Here is a 27,670-nt window from a genome sequence, read left to right on the forward strand (position 1 = left end):
TTAGCAAGGTAAAAACAATACAACTTCTATTCTGTCAGTGAATAGTCATTCAGGTGGTAGCATCAAAATTCACAAAACAATAAAAGGGAAGTAACCCAAATGAAGCTTAAGTCTCCGTACAGTTTCCATCTTTGTAATGAACACATGATGCTGAATTCAACCATTTATTCATGTGCTCCAGACTGCAAGTTCCTTGAGGGTAGGGAACATGACTGCATCACCTCTTTTTCTAATGGACCATATGAAATAGAAGCAATTAGTTTATGGATTAGTTTGAGTCTCCAGATCTCACTTTTCACCAAAAAAAAAAAACTAGAAAACTGGAGCAACTCTTATTTGGGTACAAACCAAGGAGATTCTGTGAGGGGAGAAACAAACCCTGAATGAGTCATTTCTCTTCCTCTAAAATGGGAGCAGAATTAGACCTTGCTGTCAGACCGACCCCAGTCTGCACAGGACATCCTCAGATGTCTCAAATACAGATGCTGGTGAGTGTCCCTAGTGACCTTGGGCTGATATCCCCATAGTGATCCAGGCAGGAGAGATTCAGGCTGAATTAGTGGGATGCAAACAGAAAATGAAACAGCCCTGGTGAAGCTGCAGATCCTGGATCCAGACATGATAGCCCCTGTCCCTGATCAGCTAACTCTGAGGCAAGGGGAAGGACAAAACTACTCTACTCCAGTAATACAGTTTATGGGGAGGCATAGTTGTGACTTTGGCTCTGAGTATTTTGTGGCCCTGAACTCCCACTGCTAAGGTGCTTTTTTACACTTAACAGATTCTGCCACAGGATCTGGAAAACTCAAAGAGCTCCACCTATGTTGACCTCTCATGATGCAGAAAATGTCTTCTATGAGTTTTCTGTTAAGTCTTCAGCCCAAAGTCTGGTCCTGTCTTGTGAATCCTAGGCAGAGGTCAGCTTTTATGTGCATATTCTAGGTGGGATCAATGTGCCTCAGCATTCTTAGCGGTTACAGTAAGCAGAGTAAAACCAGAGGAAAGATTCTCTCATGGAGCCTCCTTCAACACATTCTAAAGAATATTTTGACCTAAAAGGAAAAACCTGGGGTAAACACAAGTAGAGAGTTTATTTGGGCCAAAACTTGAAGATGCAACACTGGAATATAAAGGTGCCCTGAATATACAGTCCAAATAGAAGCAGTTAAGAGTATATATACATATATATATATATGTATGTGTATATATATGTATGTATGTATATGTATATATGTACGTATATGTATATATGTATGTATATGTATATGTATATATATACACATATGTATGTGTATATATGTGTATATATACATATATGTATGTGTATATATGTATATATACATATATGTATGTGTATATATGTATATATACATATATGTATGTGTATATATGTATATATACATATATGTATGTGTATATATGTATGTATGTATATGTATATATGTATGTATGTGTATATATATGTGTATATATATATATTTTTTAGACGGAGTTTCACTCTTGTTGCTCAGGCTGGAGTGCAGTGGCACGATATCAGCTGACTGCAACCTCCGGCTCCTGGATCCAAATGATTCTTCAGCCTCAGCCTCCCAAGTAGCTGGGATTACAGGCATACGCCACCATGCCAGCTAATTTTTTTTTTTTTTTTTTAAGTAGAGATGGGGTTTCACCATGTTGGCCAGTCTGGTCTCGAACTCCGGACCTCAGGTGATCTGTCCGCCTCGGCCTCCCAAAGTGCTAGGATTACAGGCATGAGCCACCGTGCCCAGCTGACGAGTATATTTTTAAAGGCAAAAAGGGAGGCAGAAAGGGAACTGATAGAAAGTTGTCATAAATTCTTACTGGCTTATAGAAGTAAGTGGTTAGTGACTGGCTATATACATTAACATATAAGGTGTGGGTTATAGTATCAAGTATGAAATTATTAGGTTAATTTATAGCCATTTGTGGACAGGCATGGTGGCTCACACCGGTAATCCCAGCACTTTGGGAGGCCGAGGTGGAGGGATCAAGAGGTCAGGAGATTGAGACCATCCTGGCTAACACAGTGAAACCCCGTCTCAACTACAAAATACAAAAAATTAGCCAGGCGTGGTGGTGGGTGCCTGTAGTCCCAGCTACTCAGGAGGCTGAGACAGGAGAATCACTTGAACTCAGGGGGCGGAGGTTGCAGTGAGCTGAGATCGCACCACTGCACTCCAGCCTGGGCAATAGAATGAGACTCCATCTCAAAAAAACAAAAAGAAAAAATTATAGCCATTTGTGGCAATAGCACACAATTCCAAAAGACAAATAGTTCAAAGAGGGGAACAGTACATGACTGTGGTCTCATTTTAACACATCACTGGGTCTGATCATTAAAATAACTTGTATTTCTTAGATAAAAGTTCTGCCCTTCTCTCAAATCCCAGGACATAAATTCAGAATTTGGAACTGCACATTTAAGACTTGGAGGGCTGGTGACCTATGCACATTTGTGGGCATTTGGGCAAAGGGAGAAGGGAGTTGAAGTTCTCAGGTTTATCCTAGAAGAAAACCTAGGCAATATCATTCAGGACATAGGCATGGGCAAGGACTTCATGTCTAAAACACCAAAAGCAATGGCAACAAAAGCCAAAATTGACAAATGGGATTTAATTAAACTAAAGAGCTTCTGCACAGCAAAAGAAACTACCATTAGAGTGAACAGGCAACCTACAGAATGGGAGAAAATTTTTGCAATCTACTCATCTGACAAAGGGCTAATATCCAGAATCTACAAAGAATTCAAACAAATTTACAAGAAAAAAACAACCCCATCAACAAGTGGGCGAAGGATATGAACAGACACTTCTCAAACGAAGACATGTAGGCAGCCAACAGACACATGAAAGAATGCTCATCATCACTGGCCATCAGAGAAATGCAAATCAAAACCACAATGAGATACCATCTCACACCAGTTAGAATGGCGATCATTAAAAGGTCAGGAAACAACAGGTGCTGGAGAGGATGTGGAGAAATAGGAACTTTTACACTGTTGGTGGGACTGTAAACTAGTTCAACCATTGTGGAAGACAGTGTGACGGATTCCTCAGGGATCTAGAACTAGAAATACCATTTGACCCAGCCATTCCATTACTGGGTATATATCCAAAGGATTATAAATCATGCTGCTATAAAGACACATGCACACGTATGTTTATTGTGGCACTATTCACAATAGCAAAGACTTGGAACCAACCCAAATGTCCAGCAATGATAGACTAGATTAAGAAAATGTGGCACATATACACCATGGAATACTATGCAGCCATAAAAAATGATGAGTTCGTGTTCTTTGTAGGGACATGGATGAAGCTGGAAACCATCATTCTCAGCAAACTATTGCAAGGACAAAAAACCAAACACTGCATGTTCTCACTCATAGGTGGGAATTGAACAATGAGAACACCTGGACACAGGATGGGGAACATCACAGACTGGGGCCTGTTGTGGGGTCGGGGGAGTGGGGAGGGACAGCATTAGCAGATACACCTAATGTAAATGACGAGTTAATGGGTGCAGTACACCAACACAGCACATGTATACATATGTAACAAACCTGCACGTTGTGCACATGTACCCTAGAACTTAATGTATAATAAAATAAATATAGATAGATAGATAGATATAAAAAAGTTCTCAGGTTTAATCAATGCACATGTGTGATCCTGATTGGGATTATGGGCCCCATGATCATAGAATCAGCGTCAGATTTGAAGATGCCAGGCACACTGATGAAGGAGGAATAACTGACTGCCGTACTAAAAAGTTATTTTTGTAGAAATCCAGTAAAACTGTTACAGAAGTGACTGTAGATAGAAGGAGAGACCATTCTGTTTCCAGATTTGGGGAGCACTTCGCTGCACTTTGTGCACCTTGCCACCAAGTTATGGGTTGTGAGTGGAATCCTGAGAAAGGTTTTTCTCTAAAGTGAAGCCTAGAGGGCACTTGTGTATAATGTCTGGTGATTCTGGACAGTGTGAGGAAAAATATAACTAAAAGCAAAATCATCTCCAATCCTAAAAAACTCCACAATAATAGAGAAGTAAGAAAATGTTTTGTTACATAATTAAACCAAAATGTGATGTGCATCATAGGCAATCTACTAAGAGACTACAAACACAGAAACTCACCATAATTAATTCTCAAGTAGAAGACATGACAGCACCATTTGTCATATACAGCTTATTGTAATTTCACCTAGTAATCTGAGAACTCATCTGGGTTTTCTAATTGGTAATATTCATAGAGAAAATAAACTTCCAACATCTTCATGACAGGAGGTAGATTTGCAATGTGAGGCTAGGTACCTGCTGAAGGCAGCCTACTAGTTGCCTACAGAAACTGTGGGATAGGGTGCATGTTCTTGCTATTTACACTTCAAAGCAATAGTTTCCAGGTCCTAGATAAAGACAAGTTTGACTCAAAAAAGACAAATGACTTATTTAACTGACAAAAATGACTTATATAAATTTAAAAGAAGCAGAGAAAATACTTAAATATAAAAGTTCGAGACAGGCGCAGTGGCTCACGCCTGTAATCCCAGCACTTTGGGAGGCCAAGGTGGACAAATTGTAATGCCCAACCTTGTTTTTACTAACCGTGTTTTTAGACTCTCCCTCTTCCTTTAATCACCTAACCTTGTTTCCACCTGAGTTGACTCTCCCTTAGCTAAGAGCCAGACGGACTCCATCTTGGCTCTTTCACTGGCAGCCCCTTCCTCAAGGAGTTAACTTGTGCAAGCTGACTCCCAGCACGTCCAAGAATGCAATTAACTGATAAAATACTGTGGCGAGCAATATCCGCATTTCCCAGGAATTCGTCTGATTGATAACGCCCAAAAGCCCCGCGTCTATCACCTTGTAATAATCTTAAAGCCCCTGCACCTGGAACTGTTTACTTTCCTGTAACCATTTATCCTTTACTTTTTGCCTACTTTATTTCTGTAAAATTGTTTTAACTAGACCCCCCTCCCCTTTCTAAACCAAAGTGTAAAAGAAAATCTAGCCCCTTCTTCGGGCCGAGAGAACTTTGAGCGTTAGCCATGTCTTGGCCGCCGGCTGAATAAACGGACTGTTAATTCGTCTCAAAGTGTGGCATTTTCTCTAACTCGCTCAGGTACAACATTATCACCTGAGGTAAGGAGTTCGAGACCAGCCTGGCCAACATGGTGAAACTCCCTCTCTACTAAAATTACAAAAATTAGCCAGGCGTGGTGGCGCAGGCCTGTAATCCAGCTACTCAGGAGGCTGAGGCAGGAGAATTGAACTCGGGAGGTGGAGGTTGCAGTGAGCCGATATCACGGCACTGCACTCCAGCCTGGGCAACAGAGTGAGACTGCGGCTCAAGAAAACAAAACAAAAAAAGTTTTCAAACTAAATGCTTTAAGAAAAGGGAGAAGAGCAAAAATTATTCCCTCATTCTAAAGAGAGACCATTAAGCCGCGTCTAATTTGGGTTTGCTCCTACAACAACCAGGTTTAAAGGCATGGTCTTGAACTCACTAACGTCTGAATTCTCGCAGGCAAGTGAGGGATGGACTTGGGCACACTGTGTGCACAGGAAAGAAGATTTGTGAGGAAGAAAAAAGCAGAAGAGAGAAAGGAGCTATCAAGAGTCAAGGTGGGGGCAGGGCAGGACTGACTAAAGGACTGGTTTGTGCTACAAGTGCAGGTCTAGGCAGGGCTACCATCTGACTGACTCATGTGTCCATAAAGGCAGAGGAGATTAGGATCAGGTGGTCCAGAAGCCTGGGTGGGGGAAGGAAACAGGTTCCTGCTATAGATCCAGTGTCTGAGGTTGAAATGAGCCAGGAGTCTTCCTGGCACTGTGTGTGTTCTTGGCAGAACACCCTAGGAGCAAAGCTGTCATGGGCACAATTCCTGAGGGTAGAACCCTGTCCTGGGAGGAGTGTGGCAATGCGAATGCCCAGTGAGCGTCCTCGGGAGTGGGTTAGCATTAAGTGGGGGCTGGCAGCAGGGTGCAGGGAAGGGCTGTTTCTCCGAACTCCTTTCCTCTAAGTTCCCAGTCCCCTGTCTCCCCAGGAGGAGACCTGGAAGAACCCAACAGTGCCCAGCAGGACCGCGCATGTGCAGAACCCAGTCGCGACTCCGGCAGACACCAGGCATCTCCCTCCAGCCCAGGCTCAGCCGTGTCTTTCTTCTGACAGAAAACGTGCGTTGTTTGCTGAACACCAGTCAATGCTCCAACCCCAACGCGGTGTCCAGCAACTCACTAAGGACACCACCCAGAGTCAGCGCAGACCCCACAAGCTCAGCGTTCTTCCCGCAGCTGCCCCCCTGCAGACGCCAGTCCCTGCCTCTGGACACCCGTCTTCATTTCTGAACACCTGTCTACAAACCAAGGGCACCCACACCCTCCTGAGGTTCAATAATGTCGCAGAACTACTCACAGAACTCAGCGAAGCGCTGTGCGCGCCCACACCAGCGTATTCTAAAAGACGCCACTCAGGAACAGCCACGCGGAGGAGGCGCACAGGGCAAGGGGACTGCTGGGAAGTGGGAGCGGGCGGGTGATTTGCTTCGCTTCCTCACACACCTCACAAAAGCCTTTCCTTCAAGACCCGCCGGCAGACCCCAAACCACGAGCCACGGCCGGCGCTGTCCCATTAATGAGTCCCCATTTGCTCACATGAACTCTATGTTTTGATAGGGCCTCGATATCATTCCAAATAGGGTAAAGTAGGGACGGGACCCCCAGACCACAGCTCCTCCCAGGCGGGCACCTCGCATGCCGCGCGGCGTCTTCCAGATGAGCTCCTCCTCACCCCACAGCCCAGGGAAGGCGCGGGGCTGCGGGTGCAGAGCTGCACAAGGAGGGCTGCAGGCTGGGCCAGAGCTGCCTTGCGGGGACCGACAGGAACCAGGGTCCCTCACCGGAGGGGACTGAGGCCCGAGGGCTGAGCGGCGGCAGCGGAGACTCCGTTCGCAGACTCCCTCCCGCTGCCGCCATTTCCCGCCGGTTGGGATGAGGCCTCCCCAGCCTTGGGACGCCCTGCCTCGCACACTCACCATTTCCCCACTTCAGGGGTGTAGCGGAGTCTCAGCTACGAATCATCCAATACCCGCAGGTCACAGAGCGACGGAGGCTGAGGCTGTGACCGAATCACCGACGCCTCCCTGAGGGGTGGAAGAAGGGCGGTGGAGGCCCTAACCGAGCTCAGGCTGGAGCGAAAGGCGAAAGCCGCGCCAAATCCCGGATGCCGCCCCCTCCTCTCTGGCTGCGCGCCTGATTGGGCAGTTCTCAGTCCAGCGCTCTGATTGGATAAGACACCAAGCTCCCCACCCTCAGAATTTGAGTGACAGAACTTGCCACCACACAGTGCACTTAATGAGGCAAGAGAGACAGACTCGTGCCTCCAGGTATCTTCAGTCAGGGCTTTCTCTCTGTGCTAGGCTTGGCTGTGTTGGGGGTTCATTTTTAACCTTCTGGTGTGTAAGGTTACGTCCATTTATAAATTGTGTACGCACGCTCTCGCACACACACAGACACACACTTGTTCACAAATGGAAACCATATAATGACAATTATTTTAATATTTTAGATTTCATAACCTCTCTGTCCTCTCGTCTTTTGAGTAGGATTTTAAGAGGGAAGCAATCCTTTAAAAAATAAAATGTTAGCTATTTGTGAATTTTCAATTTTTTATTAGCCACATCAAAAATAATAAAGAGAAACAAGTGAAATTGTTTATAATTTTAACCTATTGTATCCAAAATATTGCTTCAATGTGATCAATATATAATTAGAAATAAAGTATATTTCTGATCTAATTCGTCTAAACTCACTGTGTATTTTATGTTTGCAGCACATTTTACCTCAAACCAGCCACATTCCAGGTACCCAGTAGCTACATATGTCTGGTGGCTGCCACATTGAGTGCAGCCATGAGGGCTCTGACCTCAAGAAAGTGAGGGCCTGAACACGTCTTTTCTGCTGGAAGTAAGGGACCAGCCTCTCTACCAACTTTTCTCCTCAGGATGAAGGATGGGTGGGACAGTGCTCCTAGAGAGAGCAGGGGCTGCAAGCTGAGAATGTCCACGTGAAGACCACGGTCTCCCCCTTGCTGTTTGGTGCCGGTGTGGTGGTCTCCTCAGTTCAACCAGGTCGGGGCTCTCTTCCCATGACCAGGAAGAATAAGACATACAGACACCAGAGAGTGAGTAAAGCAGAATAGGATTTATTACGCATAAGGAAATCTCTCAGCAGTAAGAGGGGACATGAAAGCAGGTTGCCAGAAATGGGGCTGAGTTTATGTGGCAAGAACAAGGAAGTCTTCTGTGGGTTCTGCCCAAATGGGAGGGGTAAAGTTCCCCTATAACAGTGTTGCATCTGCGCATGCGTGGGATTGACCACAGTGACTCCCTCTTGGTTATTACCCATGAGTGCCCACGCGAAACCCACAGCAGGTGGAAAGGGTGAAGCTAAAACCAAAATACTTATGTCATGTTAGGTAACATTATAAGGAGCTGGGTCAAATTAATGACATTTAGGTTGATTTGTTACACGTGGGCCTAAGTGGGGACAGTCCCTTCTGATCAACATCCTGGCATAAGAGGAAGTTCTTACCCACATTTCTTCCCACTAGCTACAGGGGTGGTGCATGTGCAGTCCCGTGGATGTTTTTCCTCTCCAGAGACCCTCCCTCCCTATCTTCCTAACTAGCTTCTGACTACCTCCTCTCTCAGGAGTTCCTCTTCCTTTTAAATATCAGACAGTAAACAAGGAATGATGGGTCCACAGGAAGAGAGAGCACCATGTCTTCAGATCTCTTCACAGCCTTGCCCTCCAGAGTTTAGATGTGGAGGGAATAGATTAAAGGCAAACTTCTTGTTTTGCTATTTATCTTTGGACCTGTCAGGCTGTAACTGTGTGTTTTTCTCCTGTGGTGTGGGGCACTGTGTGAGTTTAAGCACCAATCACAGGCATCCATTTCTACCTGCACTTCTGTTCTCAGAAGGAAGACCATGAGTGTGAGTTGTCCAGATCCTTGACATTTTGAACAAAGAATTGAACAAAATGCAAAATGGAACGAAACACATGAAGGAAACAGCAAAAGCAGGGGTTTATTAAAGCAAGAAAGCACTCCACAGGGTGGGTGTGGGCCCCAGCAAGCAGCTCAAGGACCCGGTTACAAAGTTATCTGGGTTTTAAATACTTCTTTTGAGGTCCCTATCAGCTACCCCTTATCTGGATGAAAGATTTGGTCCATGGCTAATCAAAGGTTGAGGCGAATTGGTACCCCATGCAGATGAAGGCATGGCCTGTGCTTGGCTCACAGCCACTCCAAGTCACTCTCCTTTTCTATCAGAACTGGTGCAAAGGAGAGGGTTGTAGCAACAGTCCCCTTTGATCCTTTGCTACTCAGGTGTAGATGAGGTTTTTCCTTTTGGTTTAGATGTAAGAAGTTCACATTAATTGGCCTTAGGTTTCCTGCTCCCAGACCTTGGTGTTTCTTTAGGAAGTCAGCACGAATTGGCCTTAAGTTCCCCGCCTCCAGACCCTATTCTCCTGCCTCACTTCTGTGTAACTCAGTACCATCTTACAACAAATTTAACTTTAAATAAAGGAAACACAAAATCAATACTTACAGGGTGCCAAGCATTTGCAGGTTATTTGTAATCAATCTGTCCTGGAATGCTGGAATCCTGTCTTTAATGGGTGTATATATTACCAAGCTATAACTGCATAACAAACAATCCTGAAACATACTAGCTCAGGATTGAGCTGGTTAGAAACTTAGGCTGGGCTCAGCTGGGCCATTCTTCTGGGCTCAGTTTGGCTCCTTCAGGTGTGAGTGGTCAGATGCTAGTGAATTAGGTGGCTCTGCTTCTGGGAGTGAGCTGTCTGTAAACTGGCGCACTTTGGCTTTCCTCAGCATGCTCCTTTATCCTCCAGAAAGTTAAAATAGGCTTGTTTTCATAGAGATGGAAGAATTCTGAAAAAGATAACAGAAGCATTTAAGACCTTTTGAATCTGGGCCCCAAACTGGCACACAGTGCCAGTGCAAATAAGTCAAGAGAGATTCAAGTTTGGGAAACAGAATCTGTTTCTTGATGGGAACAACTATAAAAGCCATTTCCAAGAACATGAATACAATAAGAATTTTTTTTTATTGCTGTTTTTGCAATCAATTTTATCACGACTTTTCTTGCAGATGTGTCTTGTATAACTATCCCACAGCTACTAAGCAGCTGGCTTGGACTCAGGATCGATGCTTCCCTAGCTCTGAAGCCCATGCACCTCCATAGACCACACTACTCAGACAGCTTTTCGTGTCCTTCACGGGGCTGAAGAGTGACACTTCTGAAATAGAAGCAAGATTTTTTTTTTTTTTTTTTTTTTTAGAATCTCATCCCATCCACCCCTTACTCTTCACCATTGGAAATAATTCACTTCAGGGAATGGTTCTGAAGTCTCTTGGAAAAACTGGAAACAATTTGAGGAAATTGCTGAGCACTGGGTTTAGGAAATTAATGCCCAACGTTACATTTTTAATTTATCATAGGAGAAATTTGAAAACACCTATAATGCACTCAACATAGCTGCAAACTATTTTTTGTATTTGTAGACTATTTATGATTTTTAATATAGACTAAATCAAATTACTGTTCCTGAAACAACTTTTGCTCTGCAGGCAAGTGACATAGCAATAGGGCTGCTGGTATTTTTTCCTGCTGCAATTTAGCCAACAAGCAGAGTATGGTTTGAAGGGCCAAGATGTTTTCTAAGACCCCACATTTACAGCAGCTATAGGGCAAGTGCCTAGAGCACACATAGAAATCACACATAACCAGTGCATTCCTCACCCTGAATCAATGCTTCTCACCCTTGGATGCATATTAGCCTGTTGTGCACGTAGGTGGTGGTATTTAAAGTTCCCAAACCCAAATTGCAAGGGAATAATTAAGCCAGAATCCCTAGCATAAGACCCAGGCAAAAGTCAGTGTGATTTAAAGCTCTCCAGGTGATTACAATATGCAACCATACTCCCAAATGTCTGCTGTAAACCAATATCTTTCAGAGAAGCAGTTGAAAATATTTCTCAAATTAATGTAAAAAGTGTTTGCTGCTGAGTTGTGGCCTTTCAGTCTTACTCATATTACTCACATTCTTTCCTTTGCAAAACTGACCTCTGCTACTTGTTTTGTTCGTGATTCAAACCAGTTTCACACACACTGAGTGCACACTATGTGCAGCCCACTGTGCTAGGTGAATATTGTTGTGGAGGAAGGACTTTGCTGTAAGAAATTGCATTCCCCAAAACTAAAACCATGCTACTTACTCAATTGATGTAAAAAATGAAAGATTGAGGGGGACTACCCAGTGTCAAGACATGTATACATACCTTGGAATATTAGTATCCATCTCATGATGACTGAGTGTAAATGCTCCACCAATTTTTTTTTTTGATATGCAGTCTCACTCTGTTGCCCAGGTTGGAGTGCAGTGGACCGCATCTGGCCAATGCCCCACTTTCAAACAAAACAATACAAAACATTGCTATTATTCTGAAATATTAAGTTAGTATTAAATATGTAATATTTACATTTTTATTGATGTATAACATACATACAGAAATGCATCCACAATAAAATATTAATGTAATGCCCAATAATTTATAACAAAGCTAATACATTCGTGTAACTATAGAATAGAACTACCCTTGTTTTTGCCCACAAACCACTTCTTTTCCTTCCCCCCAAATCTAACCACAATCTTAAGAGCTAATGTTATAGATGGTTTGTCTTTTTAGACAAGTCTTTTATTAGAGAATATTTTAAACTTATACACAGTAACCAATATAGTATAATAGGCTGATGCTCAGCCTCAACATCTACTAATTATGTCTCATTTATGTTTAATTTCTTCTTCACTTTTTTTTTTTTTTTTTTTTCAGATGGAGTCTTGCTCTTGTTGCCCTGGCTGGAGTTCTGTGGTGCGATCTGGGCTCACCGCAAGCTCCACCTCCCGGGTTCAATCCATTCTCCTGCCTCAGCCTCCCAAGTAGCTGGGGCTACAGGCGCCCACCACCATGCCCAGCTAATTTTTTGTATTTTTAGTAGAGATGGGGTTTCACCATGTTAGCCAGGATGGTCTCGATCTCCTGACCTCGTGATCCACCCACCTCAGCCTCCCAAAGTGCTGGGATTACAGGTGTGAGCCACTGCTCCCAGCCTCCCCTCTCCACTTTATTATTGTTATTAGTTATTTTCTGTAAGATAAGATGTATATGCATTGAAACATACAGTCTTTACTGTACCTTTTTGACAAATCAATACATCCATATAAACTTTTCTCCTTCAATCATAGAATTACTGCCACTTAACAATTATTAATATGCATGTGAATCACCTGAAAATATTTGAAATCCAGATTTTGATACAATATATCTGGGGTTTGCCTGAAAATGTGTATTTCTAACAAAGTACAGATTCATAGAGCACATGATAACTACAAGGTCTCTTTTGTCTAAAGTGTATAAAACTTGATGAATAAAATTAAGAAAAATTGACCTCAGAGAAAGGAACAAATCAAAACGCACATGCAATATGCTATCTGTAGTAGCATTTCGTCAACAATGACTCACAGTCATATGTGACGTTTACTGAATTGCCCAAAATTCAGTCATTTATACCAAGTGCACTTAAATTTCATAGTTTCCTATTAAAATTATATTTAATGCCTTTACAAAATCTAACACAGTTTTCTTATAAAATTAAGTAACAATATTTCATATGACATTATAAATTCCATTATATTAAACTTAAACTTACATAATTTTATTAGACAGTGTCTGTGTGTCTACCACTGGATATTCTTTTGGCTTCCAGCATTTGCACAGGCACCACAGCTGAGAAGCACAGGACAGATTCACTAGACACAGGATGTTCCCTGCATCTTTATCTCAGTTCATCAGTTAACCAAGTCAGGTGAGAATTGAGGTCATGTATTCGCTACCATATAGTGTCTCATGGACCCTCTCTTTAGAGGGAAAAGAGACTAGGAGATTCTTTTAGGGAGCAGTTCCTGGGACAAGGGCTAAACTGCCTAAGGAGTGAGGATTCTGTCCAGCAGGTACAGACTTCTCAGAAGAGAAAGATGAGGCAGCCATTCTGAACCTGGAGCTCCATTGCCCCTTGTCCCATCTCATTAAGACAATTCTGAGGGGTTGTTCTGGAACACGTCTGGATGGTGGCAGTTAAAAGACAGTATGAGCTTTGATGGGACTTGGGTAAGATCTGTCATTGGAAGGTAGGAGGCCAATGCTCAGCATCTGAGTTTGTGTTCTTGAAGACAAAGGGTTGCCATTTTAGGCCCAAGTCCATTTTCACTAAAGAGTAGGCTAGAGAGTCTGCATGGCTCCCAGATTCCATTTATGATTATTTCAGGGGGTGGGGTCAGGAAGGGTCTAAGTCTCAATATCTTTGGGAAATTCTGGAAAGTCTGTTTTGGAAACCTGGAAAGAACTCTTGCCTGGTGCCTGAATGCTTGATTTGCTGTTCTGCATTTATATATTCTTGGCAGCCAGAGAGCCAGGTTTGCATTCACACCAACAGAGCTGTGAGTCAGAGGTTGAAGTGGCCAGGACGAGTGTCTTGGTAGCAGGCTAGGGTACATTATGATAGCAAACTTCAAGACTGTTTACATGCAGCTTGGCAATCAGGGTTGAGTCCTAGCCCAAGTGCTTAGATGCAGCCTGGGGCCAATCAATAAATCCACGTCCAATCCTTCAGCTGTCTATGAGGTAAAAGGGAGCCCAGTTCATGTCTTGACTGGGGGGCTCTACCAGGTGTTTAGATGACACCCTGGATTTCTTGACTTCTGACTTATTTATAAGAACAGATTCAGGACAGATGTATTCTTGGATGTGTGAACAGTCATTACCCTGCTAGGATAATGTGAGACAGATTGCATTAAAATAGAAGGTGTTAGAAACCCCTGACAATAAGGAGAAAAATCACAAACTCAATTAAAAAATACACAGAACTTATTTTAAAAATTACACATTAAAATAAGTTGGCCGGGCACAGTGGCTCACGCCTGTAATCCCAGCACTTGGGAGGCCGAGGTGGGTGGATCACAAGGTCAGGAGATCGAGACCATCCTGGCTAACACGGTGAAACCCCATCTCTACTAAAAACACAAAAACGAAATTAGCCCAGAGTGGTGGCAGGCGCCTGTAGTCCCATCTGCTCTGGAGTCTGAGGCAGGAAAATGATGTGAACCCGGGAGGCGGAGCTTGCAGTGAGCCGAGATGGCACCACTGCACTCCAGCCTGGGCAACAGAGCAAGACTCCGTCTCAAAAAAAAAAAGAAGTAAAAATGGCCATTTTGCCAGGCATGGTGGCTTACACCTGTAATCCCAAGCACTTTGGGAGGCTGAGGCGGGCAGATCACCTGAGATCGGGAGTTCGAGACCACCCTGATCAACATGGAGAAACCCCATCTCTATTAAAAACACAAAATTAACCAGGCTTTGTGGCACATGCCTGTAGTCCCAGCTACTCGGGAGGCTGAGGCAGGAGAATCACTTGAACCCTGGAGGTGGAGGTTGCAGTGAGCGGAGATCGTGCCATTGCACTCCAGCCTGGGCAACAAGAGGGAAACTCCATCTCAAAAAAAAAGGCCATTTTTCACAAGGCGCCCAACTTCAATGTGGTTAGAAAAAAAAGCTCCAAAATATATGAATTTTGTCTGGCATCACTTTGGGAAATTAAATGTTTTCTAATATTGTCCCTTTTTATGAGCAGTAGAAACACATTGTTCGTACTTCTAAAGTGTATAAATGGTCAATAACCTTTTGAAAGATAATTTGAAAATATGCATCAAGTGTTGAAAGAAGCCAAGCATGATAGCTCACACCTGTAATTTCAGCACTTTGAGAGGGGAAGGTGGGTGAGTTGCCTGAATCCAGGAGTTCAAGATCAGGCTGAACTACATGGTAAAAACCCCTGTTTTTGCATATAAAAAATGCAAAAAATGGCTGGGTGTGGTGGCTCATGCCTGTAATCCTAGCACTTTGGGAGGCTGAGGTGGGAAGATTATGAGGTCAGGAGTTCGAGACCAGTCTGGCCAACATGGTGAAACCTCGTCTCTACTAAAAATACAAAAATTAGTGGGGCATGGTGGCACACGCCTGTAGTCCCAGCTACTCGGAAGGCTAAGGCAGGAGAATCACTTGAACCTGGGAGGTGGAGATTGCAGTAAGCAGAGATTGTACCACTGCACTCCAGCCTGGGTGACAGAATGAGACTGTTTCAAAAAAAAAAATGCAAAAACTACCGGGGTGTTGTGGTCTGAGCCTGTAGTTCCAGCTACTTGGGAGGATGAGGTGAGAAGATCAGTTGAGTTTGGGATGTATAGGTCCTGGTGAGCTGAGACTGTGTCATTGCACTTCAGCCTGGGCAACAGAGTGAAACCACATTTAAAAATAAAAAAGAAGTTGAGAGTTACATGTTCTTGCATAAAGGATTCTACCTGTTGAAAGGCATCTCGTAAGAACACTTGAGCATCTGCACAGAGATGCTCACACTAGCATGTTGTTGGTGGGCATATACATAATCAATAAATAAGAAGAAACAGAAGTGGAAGTAAAAAAAGAAAAAGAAGAAGAAGGAACAGAGGGAGGAAGAGGGGGAGGAGGAGGAAGAAGAAGAAGCGCACACATATATGTGAATTTTTTTGGTTATGAACACCTAGAAAATATCTTTCTTGACGTTAGGAAAGAATTGGGAAAGAATCTTTGGCTAAGTTCCCAAAAGCAATTGAAAGAAATATAAACATTGACAAAAAGGACTTAATTAAACTAAAAAGCTTCTGCACAGCAAAAGAAGCTATCCACAGAGTAAACAGAAAATTTATAGAATGAAAGAAAATCTTTGAAAACTATGCATCTGACAAAGGCCTAATTTCCAGAACTGTAAGAAATGTAAACAACCAAAAAAGCAAAACAAAACAAAATAAGCCTATTTTAAAATGAGCAAAAACATGAACAGATACTTATCAAAGGAGAATTTACAGGCACCCAGCAAACATGACAATATGCTCCACATCACTAATCATCAGAGCAATGCAAATCAAAACCACAGTGAGATAACATCTCACACCAGTCAGAATGGCTACTATTAAAAAGTCAAAAAAGGCAGATGTTGGTGAGACTATGGAAAAAATTGAACACTTATACACTCCTGGTAAGAAAGTAAATCAGTTCAGCCACTGTAGAAAGCAGTATGGAGATTTCTCAAAAAACTTAGAACTACCATTTAATCTGGCAATCCCATTACTGGGTATTTATTCCAAAGAAACCCAGTTATTCTACCAAAAAGCTGTCAGTGGATCTACAATTCTGGGGTCTGGAGGATGGTGGCTCTCTTCTCACAGCTCCACTAGGTGGTGCCCCAGTGGGGACTTTTTGTAGGGGCGTCAACCCCACATTTGCCTTCCACACTGCCCTACCAGAGGTTCTCCATGAAGGCCCTACCCCTGCAGCAAACTTCTGCCTGGGCATCCGGGAATTTCCATACATCATCTGAAATCTAAACAGAGGTTCCCAAACCACAGTTCTCAACTTCTGTGCACCTGCAGGCTCAACACCAGGTAGAAGATGCCAAGGCCTGGGGCCTCCACCCTCTGAAGCAATACCCCAAGCTGTACCTTGGCTCTTTTAAGTCACAGCTGGAGTGGCTAAAACACAGGGCTCCAAGTCCCTAGACTGCACACAGCAGAGGGACGCCGGGCCTGGCCCACAAACCATTTTTTATTCCTAAACCTCTGGGCCTGTGATGGGACAGGCTGCCACAAAAGTCTCTGACATGCCCTGGAGGCATTTTCCCCGGTGTCTTGGTGATTAACTTTTGGCTCCTCATTACTTATGCAAATTTTTGCAGCTGGCTTCTATTTCTCCTCAGAAAATGGGATTTTCTTTTCTATCACATTGTCAGGCTGCATATTTTCCAAACTTTTATGTTCTGTTTCCCTTGTAAAACTGAAAGCCTTTAACAGCACCCAAGTCACCTCTTAAATGCTTTGCTGCTTAGAAATTTCTTCCACCAGATACTCTAAATCATCTCTCTCAAGTTCAAAGTTTCATAAATCTCTAGGACAGGGGCAGAATGCTGCCAGTCTCTTTGCTAAAACATAGCAAGAGTCATCTTTCCTCCAGTTGCCAACAAGTTCCTCATCTCCATCTCAGACCACAACAGCATGGATTTTATTGTCCATATCATTATCAGCATTTTGGTCAAACCCATTCAACAAGTCTCTAGGGAGTTCCAAAACTTTCCCACATTTTTCTGTCTTCTTCTGAGCCCTGCAAACTGTTCCAACCTCTGCCTGTTACTCAGGACTTAATTTCTGGTTATCTTGTGAGCAGCGTCTCACTCTACTGGTACCAATTTACGGTATTAGACCATTTTCATTTTCATGCTGCTGATAAAGACATATCCAAGACTGGGCAATTTACAAAAGAAAGAAGTTTAATGGACTTACAGTTCCACATGGCTAGGGAGGCCTCACAAACATGGTGCAAGCTGAAAGGCACATCTCACGTGGCAGCGGACAAGAGAAAAGAGCTTGTGCAGGGAAACTTCCCTTTATAAGCAAGCCATCAGATCTCATAAGACTTACTCACTGTCATGAGAACAGCATGGAAAAGACCTGCCCCCAAGATTCAATTACCTCCCACTGGGTCCCTCCCACAACACATGGAAATTCAAAATGAGATTTGGGTGGGACACAGCCAAACCAAATCAGGCTCCTCCTGGGCTTCTGTTGTTTTCTGGGTGAATGGGTGATCCCTTCCCCTAGAGGACTCCACTTTAACCCAGCCCCTCCCAGTCAGTAATCTCCCCTACTACTCCCCCAGATGCTAATTATTGCTCACTTGAGTCTTTCTCACCCTAATTGAAAATTAATGTCTGATTCCTCTCTTTCCCCTGCATAACCTCTGTGAAAAATGTCAGATGCCTTAGACCCAGGAGGTTTCCTGTCTGTATTTCCTTTCCCAGCTCTCTCTCCCGGTATGTAGACTCCATCAATTCATTCACACATATGTGTCCAGAGCCTGCCCTGTTCCAGCCCCTGGGGATATAGCAGTGAACAAAAAAAATGCCCCCATCCTGTAGGGGCTTGAGTTCTAGTTGGGGGAGACAGATAAGAGATAAGATGAATAAATAATATATAAGTGTGATTGATAGTGATAAGGACTGTGGAGAAAAAGAGATTGTGAAAGGAAGACAGTAAATCCCTGGGGGAGGCAGTTCTGCAACTTCAGAGGTGGATCAGGGAAGACCTCACTGTGAAGGTGACATTTAGGCAAAGGCTTGAAGGAGGTAAGGGAGGGAGCTGTGCAGCTATCTGAAGGAAGAGCAGTCCAGGCAAAAGCAACAGCAGGTGCAGGGGGCCTGGGGAGCCCGTATGTTCCAGGAACAGCACAGGGCCAGGGTGGCTGCAGGGCACCAAGTGAGAGGAGTTGCGATGGGAGGCGAGCTCAGGGGGGTGATGTGCAGGCAACATGGGCCAATTTTCCAGGGTCCTCCGGGTCACCTTAAAGCCTTTGGCTTTTACTCTGATGAGACAGGAAGCCAGTCCGTGGTTCTGTGCAGAGCACTGATATGATCTCACCTAGTGTTGGGTTGCAAAGGGACTTCAGGGGTCAACAATGGAAGTGGAGATCAGTTAGGGGGAGAGGGATGAAGGGGGCTCACACCAGGTGATGAGTAGTCATGGGGGATGAGAAGCAATTGGATTCTTATATCTTGAAGGTGGGGCCCACAGGAGGCAAGTGTGAGAGAGGAGGTGAGGACAGTGGCCTGGATCACTAACTGGAAGGATGGGGTTTGGGAAGGAACAGGTCTGGGGAGGAGGATGCAATGTGGGCAGCCTGACACATCATTTAGAGCTTTCTCTCCAGCTGTGTGTCAGTGGATACTTGCCCCTGTGCCTTTGCTCATGTTGGCCTCTGTGCCTGGAAGTCATTCCCTGCCCTGGGAGAAGAACTTTAACTGCCTTCTCAAGGGCACCTTCTGTGAATCAGTCCTGTCAGCCTCCACCCCCTCTATCCCTCTCTTTGCTTCATCCACATGCTGGACCTCATGCACGTTGCACAGCCTTGACCATATTGTGCCCTGGAAGGTGCCCCAGAAATAAGGACAGCGTGCCATCCATCCCTGAAGCTTGTGTTTCTCAGAGTGCCCACACCTCAGAGTGTCCGCCACACAGTAAAGGCTCAACCAAAGACTGACTGGGGACCTGACTGGGGTCTTGCTCTCCCTTTAACTTTAAGCCTCAATTGGCAGCAATCGCAGAGCTTCTTCCCTCCCTGTAAGCCTGTCTGGCTGTTTATGCTGGATGACACGCACCCGTCTACCAGGAGTGCGTAGTCTATGGCCTGGCCAGGCAGCCGAGGCAGATGAGAAGAGCTTCAACATCGACTTTATTGTGCTGCTGGCTCTTAGCACATTTCTCATGAGCCATGATCAGCCTCAGGTCTATGGCACCTTCTGCAGCTATGTCGTGGTGACTGGGAACATCATCTGAAGCACATGCCACTGCTACCCCAAGGCAGATGTTGGTGAGGCTGTGTGGTGATAGGAGGATTGGAGACCATGCCTCTGTCTCATGCATCAACTCTTCATCCTTCAATCACCTCCTCATTCTCATTTTCACTCTCTGTTTACTTCTTTCTGCTCTCCTGAGCATTCATCCATCCATCCATGTTTCCATCCATACTTTCATCCACCCATCCATTCATCTATTCATCCATCACTTAGCAGAAGGGTTGATCAGAAGCCCCCAGGATCTGGAACCATGAAAGAAACACCATGGAGGAGAAGAAATGAAGCACAACACATTACTCATGTGCTTAAACTAAAAGCCAATGAGTGCTTTAAAGCTGAGGCTGAGAAAGTGAGGTTCTATAGCTGAGTGGCAGAGTTTGGACTGGAGATCAGATGTGCAAATGTAGGCATCATTCTTGTTTTTGATTTCTCCATTTCAGGGTCCCAGAGCTTTCTGGGATGGGTCAGGTCTAATCTTGGTAGAATGCATTAAGCAATTCCTTTTTTTTTTTGAGATGGAGTCTCACTCTGTCACCAGGCTAAAGTGCAGTGGCACAATCTTGGCTCACTGCAACCTCTGCTTCCTGGTTACAAGCAATTCTCCTGCCTCAGCCTCCCAAGTAGCTGGGACTACAGGTGCACACCACCACACCTGGCTAATTTTTGTATCTTTAGTAGAGAGGGAGTTTCACCATGTTGGCCAGGATGGTCTTGATCTCTTGACCTCGTGATCCGCCTGCCTTGGCCTCCCAAAGTGCTGGGATTACAGGCATGAGCCACCGCACATGGCCTGAGCAATTCTTTATCTTTTGGAGTCTTAATGTATTCCTAGCCCTAGGAGTGATTTAGGATGGGAAAAGCACTGGTATGAGAGTGTTGTGTTCTAGTCCCAGTTCTGTTGCAAACTTTGTGTGTGATTTTTGTCTTTCTGAGCCTCAGCTTTTTATCTGAAAAATGGGACTCAAGCCTCTATTTTGCACAGCCTCACAGGATATGAAGATCAGAGAAGAGATTAAAGAGAAGACAATTTTGTAAACTCTACAGTGTTGTATGTAGGTGAAAGGCTGCCAGGTACTGATAACCCTGAGAGAAGGACATGTCAGCTCCAAAATCAAATCTGTTACTTTGTCATTTTTATTTTTAACTTTAGACACAAAAATTTTTCCTTTTTCTTGAAGTACATGCTTAAGAAGCTCTGATAACAACATTAATGTTTTTCTCTCCTTTTTTTTTTTTTTTTTTTCTGAGATGGAGTCTCACTCCATTGCCCAGGCTGGAGTGCAATGGCTCAACCTTGGCTCACTGTAACCTCTGCCTCCCGGGTTCAAGCAATTCTCCTGCCTCAGCCTCCCGAGTAGCTGGGACTACAGGTGCACGCCACCACAACTGTAGGGAAAAGAAAGAGAGATCAGACTGTCACTGTGTCTATGTAAAAAGGGAAGATATAAGAGACTCCATTTTGAAAAAGACCTGTACTTTAAATAATTGCTTTGCTGAGATGTTGTTAATTTGTAACTTTGCCCCAGCCACTTTGACCCAACTTGGAGCTCACAAAAACATGCGCTGTATAAAATCAAGGTTTAAGGGATCTAGGGCTGTGCAGGACGTGCCTTGTTAACAAAATGTTTACAAGCAGTATACCTGGTAAAAGTCATTGCCATTCTCTATTCCCAATAAACCAGGGGCACAATGCACTGTGGAAAGCCGCAGGGACCTCTGCCCTTGAAAGCGGGGTATTGTCCAAGGTTTCTCCCCATGTGATAGTCTGAAATATGGCCTCGTGGGATGAGAAAGACCTGACTGTCCCCCAGCCCAACACCCATAAAGGGTCTGTGCTGAGATGGATTAGTAAAAGAGGAAAGCCTCTTGCAGTTGAGATAGAGGAAGGCCACTGTCTCCTGCCTGCCCCTGGGAACTGAATGTCTTGGTATAAAACCCGACTGTACATTTATTCAATTCTGAGATGAGAGAAAAACCGCCCTATGGTGGGAGGTGAGACATGTTTGCAGCAATGCTGCCTTGTTATTCTTTACTCCACTGAGATGTTTGGGTGGAGAGAAACAAATCTGGCCTACATGCACATCCAGGCATAGTACCTTCCCTTGAACTTAATTATGACATAGATTCTTTTGCTCACATGTTTTTTGTTGACCTTCTCCTTATTATCACCCTGCTCTCCTACTACTTTCCTTTTTGCTAAAATAATAAAAATAATAATCAGTAAAAACTGAGGAAACTCAGAGGCCAGTGCCGGTGCAGCTCCTTGGTGTGCTGAGTGCCGGTCCCCTGGGCCCACTGTTGTTTCTCTATACTTTGTCTCTGTGTCTTCTTTCTTTTCTCAGTCTCTCGTCCCACCCGACTAGAAATACCCACAGGTGTGGAGGGGCAGGCCACCCCTTCACACAGCCAGCTAATTTTTTGTATTTTAGTAGAGACAGGGTTTCACCATGTTGCCCAGGCTGGTCTCAAACTCCTGAGCTCGGCAATCCACCTGCCTTGGCCTCCCAAATTGCTGGGATTACAGGCATGAGCCACTGTGCCTGGCCCTGTTTTTCTTTTGAAAATATTTTAATTTACTTTTTTTGTTGAAGGTATTACAGGTAAGTATTCATTTCTAGCTTTAAAGATAATTTGTGTTTCTTTTTCTGGTTTTCGTTCTATGCAGCTGTGGAAATGTTACTTCCATCTTTGTAAAATTTTTTTTCTCTCACTGATTTATACTTTTTTTTCTACTCTGGTCTTATGAAGCTTGGCTATTTTTCAGTATTTAATCTATTTATTTTGTTGACACACTGCATTTCTGAATTCAAAGACTTATGTCTGGTTTTAATTTTAGAAACTATACGTCACCAAGTCTGAATATTGACTTTAATTTTGAAAATATATTCTGTAGGCCAGGCACGGTGGCTCATGCTCATGCAGTGATGTAATCCCAGCACTTTGGGAGGTCGTTTTTGCACTGATTCTGCTCAGTATTATAGTTGACTAATCTTCTCATCAGCTAAGACAAATGTTTCACTGATACATTGTAAATTAAGTAGATTATTTACATTTTTAATTGTTTACTTCATATTTGGCTGTTTTCCAAGTATGACTTGTCACCCTTATAGCTTCTTGTTCTGTCTACATTATTAATATGTTGTCTATTTTCCTGATTGTATTGACTCGAAACATTTTAAATGTAAATCCTGTAAATGTAGGCAACATAAGTTGTAATTATTTCACACTAATGGGAGATACCACATTTGCAATGTCTGCAGTTAGTTTATGGTTCTTTCCCCATTTGCCTATGTCAAGTTGGTCAACCCACAGGAATGTGTCATCTGTGTCTTTACCCATATCCAAGAAGAGCTCTTGTTTCTTAGATTGATCACATTCTGGATATTTTCTTTGGTCTTCTTCACTACCTAGAAAATTCTCATATTTTTCTTGCTACTCTACTCAGCATTTTAAAAGTTCTTGTTGCTGGGCGCGGTGGCTCCTGCCTGTAATCCCAGCACTTTGGGAGGCCAAGGTGGGCGGATCAGGAGATCAGGAGATCCGGAGATCCAGATCATCCTGGCTAACGCGGTGAAACCCCGTCTCTACTAAATATACAAAACATTAGCTGGGCATGGTGGCGGGCACCTGTAATTCCAGCTACTCAGGAGGCTGAGGCAGGAGAATCGCTTGAACCCAGGAGGCGGAGGTTGCGGTGAGCCGAGATGGCACCACTGCACACTCCAGCCTGGGTGACAGAGACTCTGTCACACACACACACACACAAAAAAGGCCAGGCGCAGTAGCTCACACCTGTAATCCCAGCACTTTGGGAGGCCAAGGCGAGCGGATCACCTGAGGTCAGGAGTTCAAGAACAGCCGGACCAACTTGGAGAAACCCCATCTCTACTAAAAATACAAAATTAGTCAGGCATGGTGGTGCACGCCTGTAATCCCAGCTACTCGGGAGGCTAAGACAGGAGAATCACTTGAACCCGGGAGGCAGAGGTTGCAGTGAGCCAAGATTGCACCATTGCACTCCAGCCTGGGCACCAAGAGTGAAACTCCATCTCAAAAAAAAAAAAAAAAGTTATTGTAACTTCCTAAGAATTTTAGCTTTCTACATTTAAAGTTTCTAGAATATATATTTTTCCAAACAGCAAACATATCAACAATGCACACCTGAGAAAAATATTTCACAATTTTTTTGGCAGACAACAGCATCTCATGAAAAATTTCAAGTTATTTAGAATATATCTTTCCCTCAATTATACTATAAAGTAACAATAATTCATAGAGTGTATTTTTACTACAGAAAAACTGATTTTATGTTTTCACAAAATTTTGAAAACTACCCTCACTGAAAGGAATAATACCTAAATATGGGCAGAATGCCACTTTCTGCTATGACTTAAGATAACACTCATAGGATTATTTACCGAAATTCAGGGTTTTAGCGTCAATCACTGCGCTTCATCATGAACACTTTTCTGAATCCAAATTCTACTTGAATTTTCTATTTAATCCAGAAATTAATTTTTTAAATCTTATAGAAGTTTTATGTAATAGATATTACTTGTTGAACTCACTTTAGTAGATGCCTTCGACTGTTATTTACAATGCCTAGAAAATACTACCTGCTGGGTTTCTGCCCTCATAAATTCAACGACATATTTTAGTCCTAAAACCTTTCCATTTAATGGGTATTTTTTGTTTACTGGTCAAAAATTCTTCCCACTGGAGCGCCTCTGCCCGGCGCCCCCATTGTGTGGGAAGCGAGGAGCACCTCTCCCCGGCGGCCGCACCGTCTGGGAAGTGAGGAGCGCCTCTGCCCGGCAGCTATGCAACCCTCCAAGTGTGAAGCGACAGCCTTGTGTGTGATCTTTCTGCCCTCCCCAGGTTTGCATTTTCGACATTAAAGTTTACTTTTAAATTAAAAATTAAAAAAAAATTCTTCCCATTTATTTATATGGCTATTTAGTCAAACTTTCTTATACAGCCATTTAACATTATTTATGTTCATATAGTTGTTGTATACCAAAATAGCTAATTGATATAATGGCCTTAATATAACTTAATAGGCCAAGCGCCCTGGCTCATGCCTATAATCCCGGCACTTCGGGAGGCCGAGGCGGGTGGATCACGAGGTCAGGAGTTCCATATCAGCCTGACCAACATGGTGAAACCCCGTTTCCATTAAAAATACAAAAATTAGCCGGGTGTGCTGGTGCGCACCTGTAATCCCAGCTACTCAGGAGGCTGAGACAGGAGAATCGCTTGAACCCGGGAGGTGGAGGTTGCAGTGAGCCAAAATTGTGCCATTGTACTCCAGCCTGGGTGACAGAGCGAGACTCTGTCTCAAAAAAAAAAAAAAAAAAAAATATATATATATATATATATATATATAAAACTTAATCAGAGTGAAAATGTGAGTGGCTAGGAGAGGGGGTGGATGTAGAAAGGGAAATTGTATCACGTTTCACTTAGATGAGAGAATAAGTATCAGTGATTGATAGCACAGAATGGTGACTATAATAAATAATAATGTATTGTATATTTCAAAATTGCTATGGAGTAGATTTCAAAAGTTTTCACCACAAAAATATCATATGTGAGCTAAAGAATTTGTCACTTAGCTCAATTTAATCAGTTTACAGCATAAAAATATCAAAATATGACATCGTACCCAACAAATATATACAATAATAATATTTCAATTAAAAATATAATTTTTAAAGGTACCAGTTTTTCTTATTCAATAAATGTTTAATATATTCACTTTAAACTCTTAGGTGTTACACCTATAAATGTTTAATGGCTTAGAATAATGTCTCACATTGTATGCACAAAATACTAATGACTGTAATGGTCAGATTACCTTATGCTCATTGCTTTCTTTAAAGATGATATTATTTTGTATTTGTTCTTATTAAAATGTATTTTCTGTCTTTTTTTTTTAGACGAAGTCTCGCTCTCGTCCCCCAGGCTGGAGTGCAATGGCACGATCTTGGCTCATTGCAACCTCCACCTCCCGGGTTCAAGCGATTCTCCTGCCTCAGCCTCCCAAGTAGCTGGGATTACAGGTGTGTACCACCGCACCTGGCTAATTTTTTGTATTTTAAGTAGAGACGGAGTTTCACCATGTTGGCCAGGCTGGTCTCGAACTCCTGACCTCAAGTGATCCACCCGCCTCAGCCTCTCAAAGTGCTGGGATTACAGGTGTGAGCCACCGCACCCAGCCTGTATTTTCTGTCTTACTTAAATATTGATAAATATAGAAGGGAGGCTTTGTTCTCCTGCTTTCTACATTCCAAAGTCAAATTGCAATTTTATTAACTTCCTTTTTATTCAGTGATTGTCTCCCACAGTAAACATAAGTATTAACTAACACAATTATCATCATATTCTCCATCTTAATAATGGAGTAAAATTTGTGTTATTCATTGATTGGGTTATAGCCTTATTTTATATTTTTATCTCATGTTATTTCATGTCAAGTACCTAAGATACAAATTTTTATAAAATACTATGAAATAAAAATAAATGTCTTTTGCTTGAGCTCAGGAGTTCAAGACCAGTCTGGGCTACATGGCAAGACCCCATCTCTACTAAAATTACAACAGACAGCCAGGAATGATGGTGTATGCCTGTGATCCCAGCTACTCAGGAGGCTGAGGCAGGAGGGTCCCTTGAACCAAGGAAGCAGAGGTTGCAGTGAGCCAAGATCATGCCACTGCACTCCAACCTGGGTGACACAGCGAAGACTTGTCTCAAAAAAAATAAATACATACATACATAAATGTCTTAATAGGCACAAATTATGATAGTAATGTTATAGTTACAATGTCACAGTAATCAAATAATATAGTACTACCATAGGAATAGAATTCTGTAAATTAAAAGAATAAAATTGAAGGTATATTAATAAACACATTAATTTTAGGTAAACATAATTTTGTCAATCATGCTAGGAAATTCCAATGGGAGAAATTGTTCAAAACATAATGCTGAGAAATTAGTTTTCAACATGCAAATATAATGGATATACATACATATATATTAAATAAAACAGAGTAAATGAATAGCCACATAACAAGTAAAAACAAAGTATTAACTAAATTATTTTCACATAGAAAAGCTCAGTGTCAAATTGCATAAATTCTAAATGTCACCAATATTTAATAAATACATAATATAATTTTTTCACAAAAACTTTAAGCAATAGCAGAGATAACATTTTTCTATTAATCTATTAGTCAGGGGTACTGTGATACCAAAACTATGGCTGGGCATGGTGGCTCATGCCTGTAATCCCAGCACTTTGGGAGGCCAAGGTGGGCAGATCATGAGGTCAGGAGATCAAGACCATCCTGGCTAACATGGTGAAACCCCGTCTTTACCAAAAATACAAAAAATTAGCTGGGCATGGTGGTGCGCGCCTGTCATCCCTGCTACTTGGGAGGAGAATCGCTTGAACCAGGAAGTCAGAGGTTGCAGTGACCCAAGATTGCGTCACTGCACTCCAGCCTGGGCGACAGAGTGAGACTCTGTCTCAAAAAAAAAAAACAAAAACAAAAACAAAAAAAACAGACAAAACAATCACAAGTAAAGAAGACTATGAACCAAAATTCCATATAAATATAGAATTCCTGATGAAATTATTAGAAATATTAGCAAACTAAATCCAGCAACATGTAAAACTGATTGCATACCATGACCAAGTAATAGTTTGTCATAAATGCAGTGTTGGCTTAATATTTTAAAAATCAACCAACATACTACAAAGTGTTACCTGAACAATAGAAAAAGGTGATAATTTAAATAGACACAAAAAGTATGACAGATCCAGCACCCATTCATGATACAACACTCAGAAACCTACTAGAAAGGAACTTGTAAGACCTGCTAAAAAGCATCTATAAGAAATCAATAGCTAATAGTATACTTAATGGTAGATGATTGCAGGCTGTATCTGTAAGTTTAAAAATGGAACAAGAATGTACACTTTTTCCACTCTAACATTGTACTGGAAGTATTAGCCAGAAAACTATACTAGACAAATAAATAAAACTTTCAGATTAGAAAAGA

General features: G+C 42.8%; 2 protein-coding genes across 2 annotated transcripts in view; one reads left to right on the top strand and one right to left on the bottom strand.

The window, feature by feature from the left end:
• ZNF732 (zinc finger protein 732) overlaps positions 1-7,261 on the bottom strand; it is a 39,294-nt gene extending 32,033 nt beyond the window's left edge. Inside the window, 1 exon segment of the mRNA XM_054553632.2 lies at positions 7,055-7,261. Coding sequence (XP_054409607.2) covers positions 7,055-7,057 — 3 coding nt within the window. The 5' untranslated portion in view covers positions 7,058-7,261.
• Positions 1-27,670, top strand: part of LOC103890344 (zinc finger protein 595) — a 250,709-nt gene that overhangs the window by 164,079 nt on the left and 58,960 nt on the right.

Source organism: Pongo abelii, chromosome 3, assembly GCF_028885655.2.
Source record: "Pongo abelii isolate AG06213 chromosome 3, NHGRI_mPonAbe1-v2.0_pri, whole genome shotgun sequence".
Taxonomy (NCBI): domain Eukaryota; kingdom Metazoa; phylum Chordata; class Mammalia; order Primates; family Hominidae; genus Pongo; species Pongo abelii.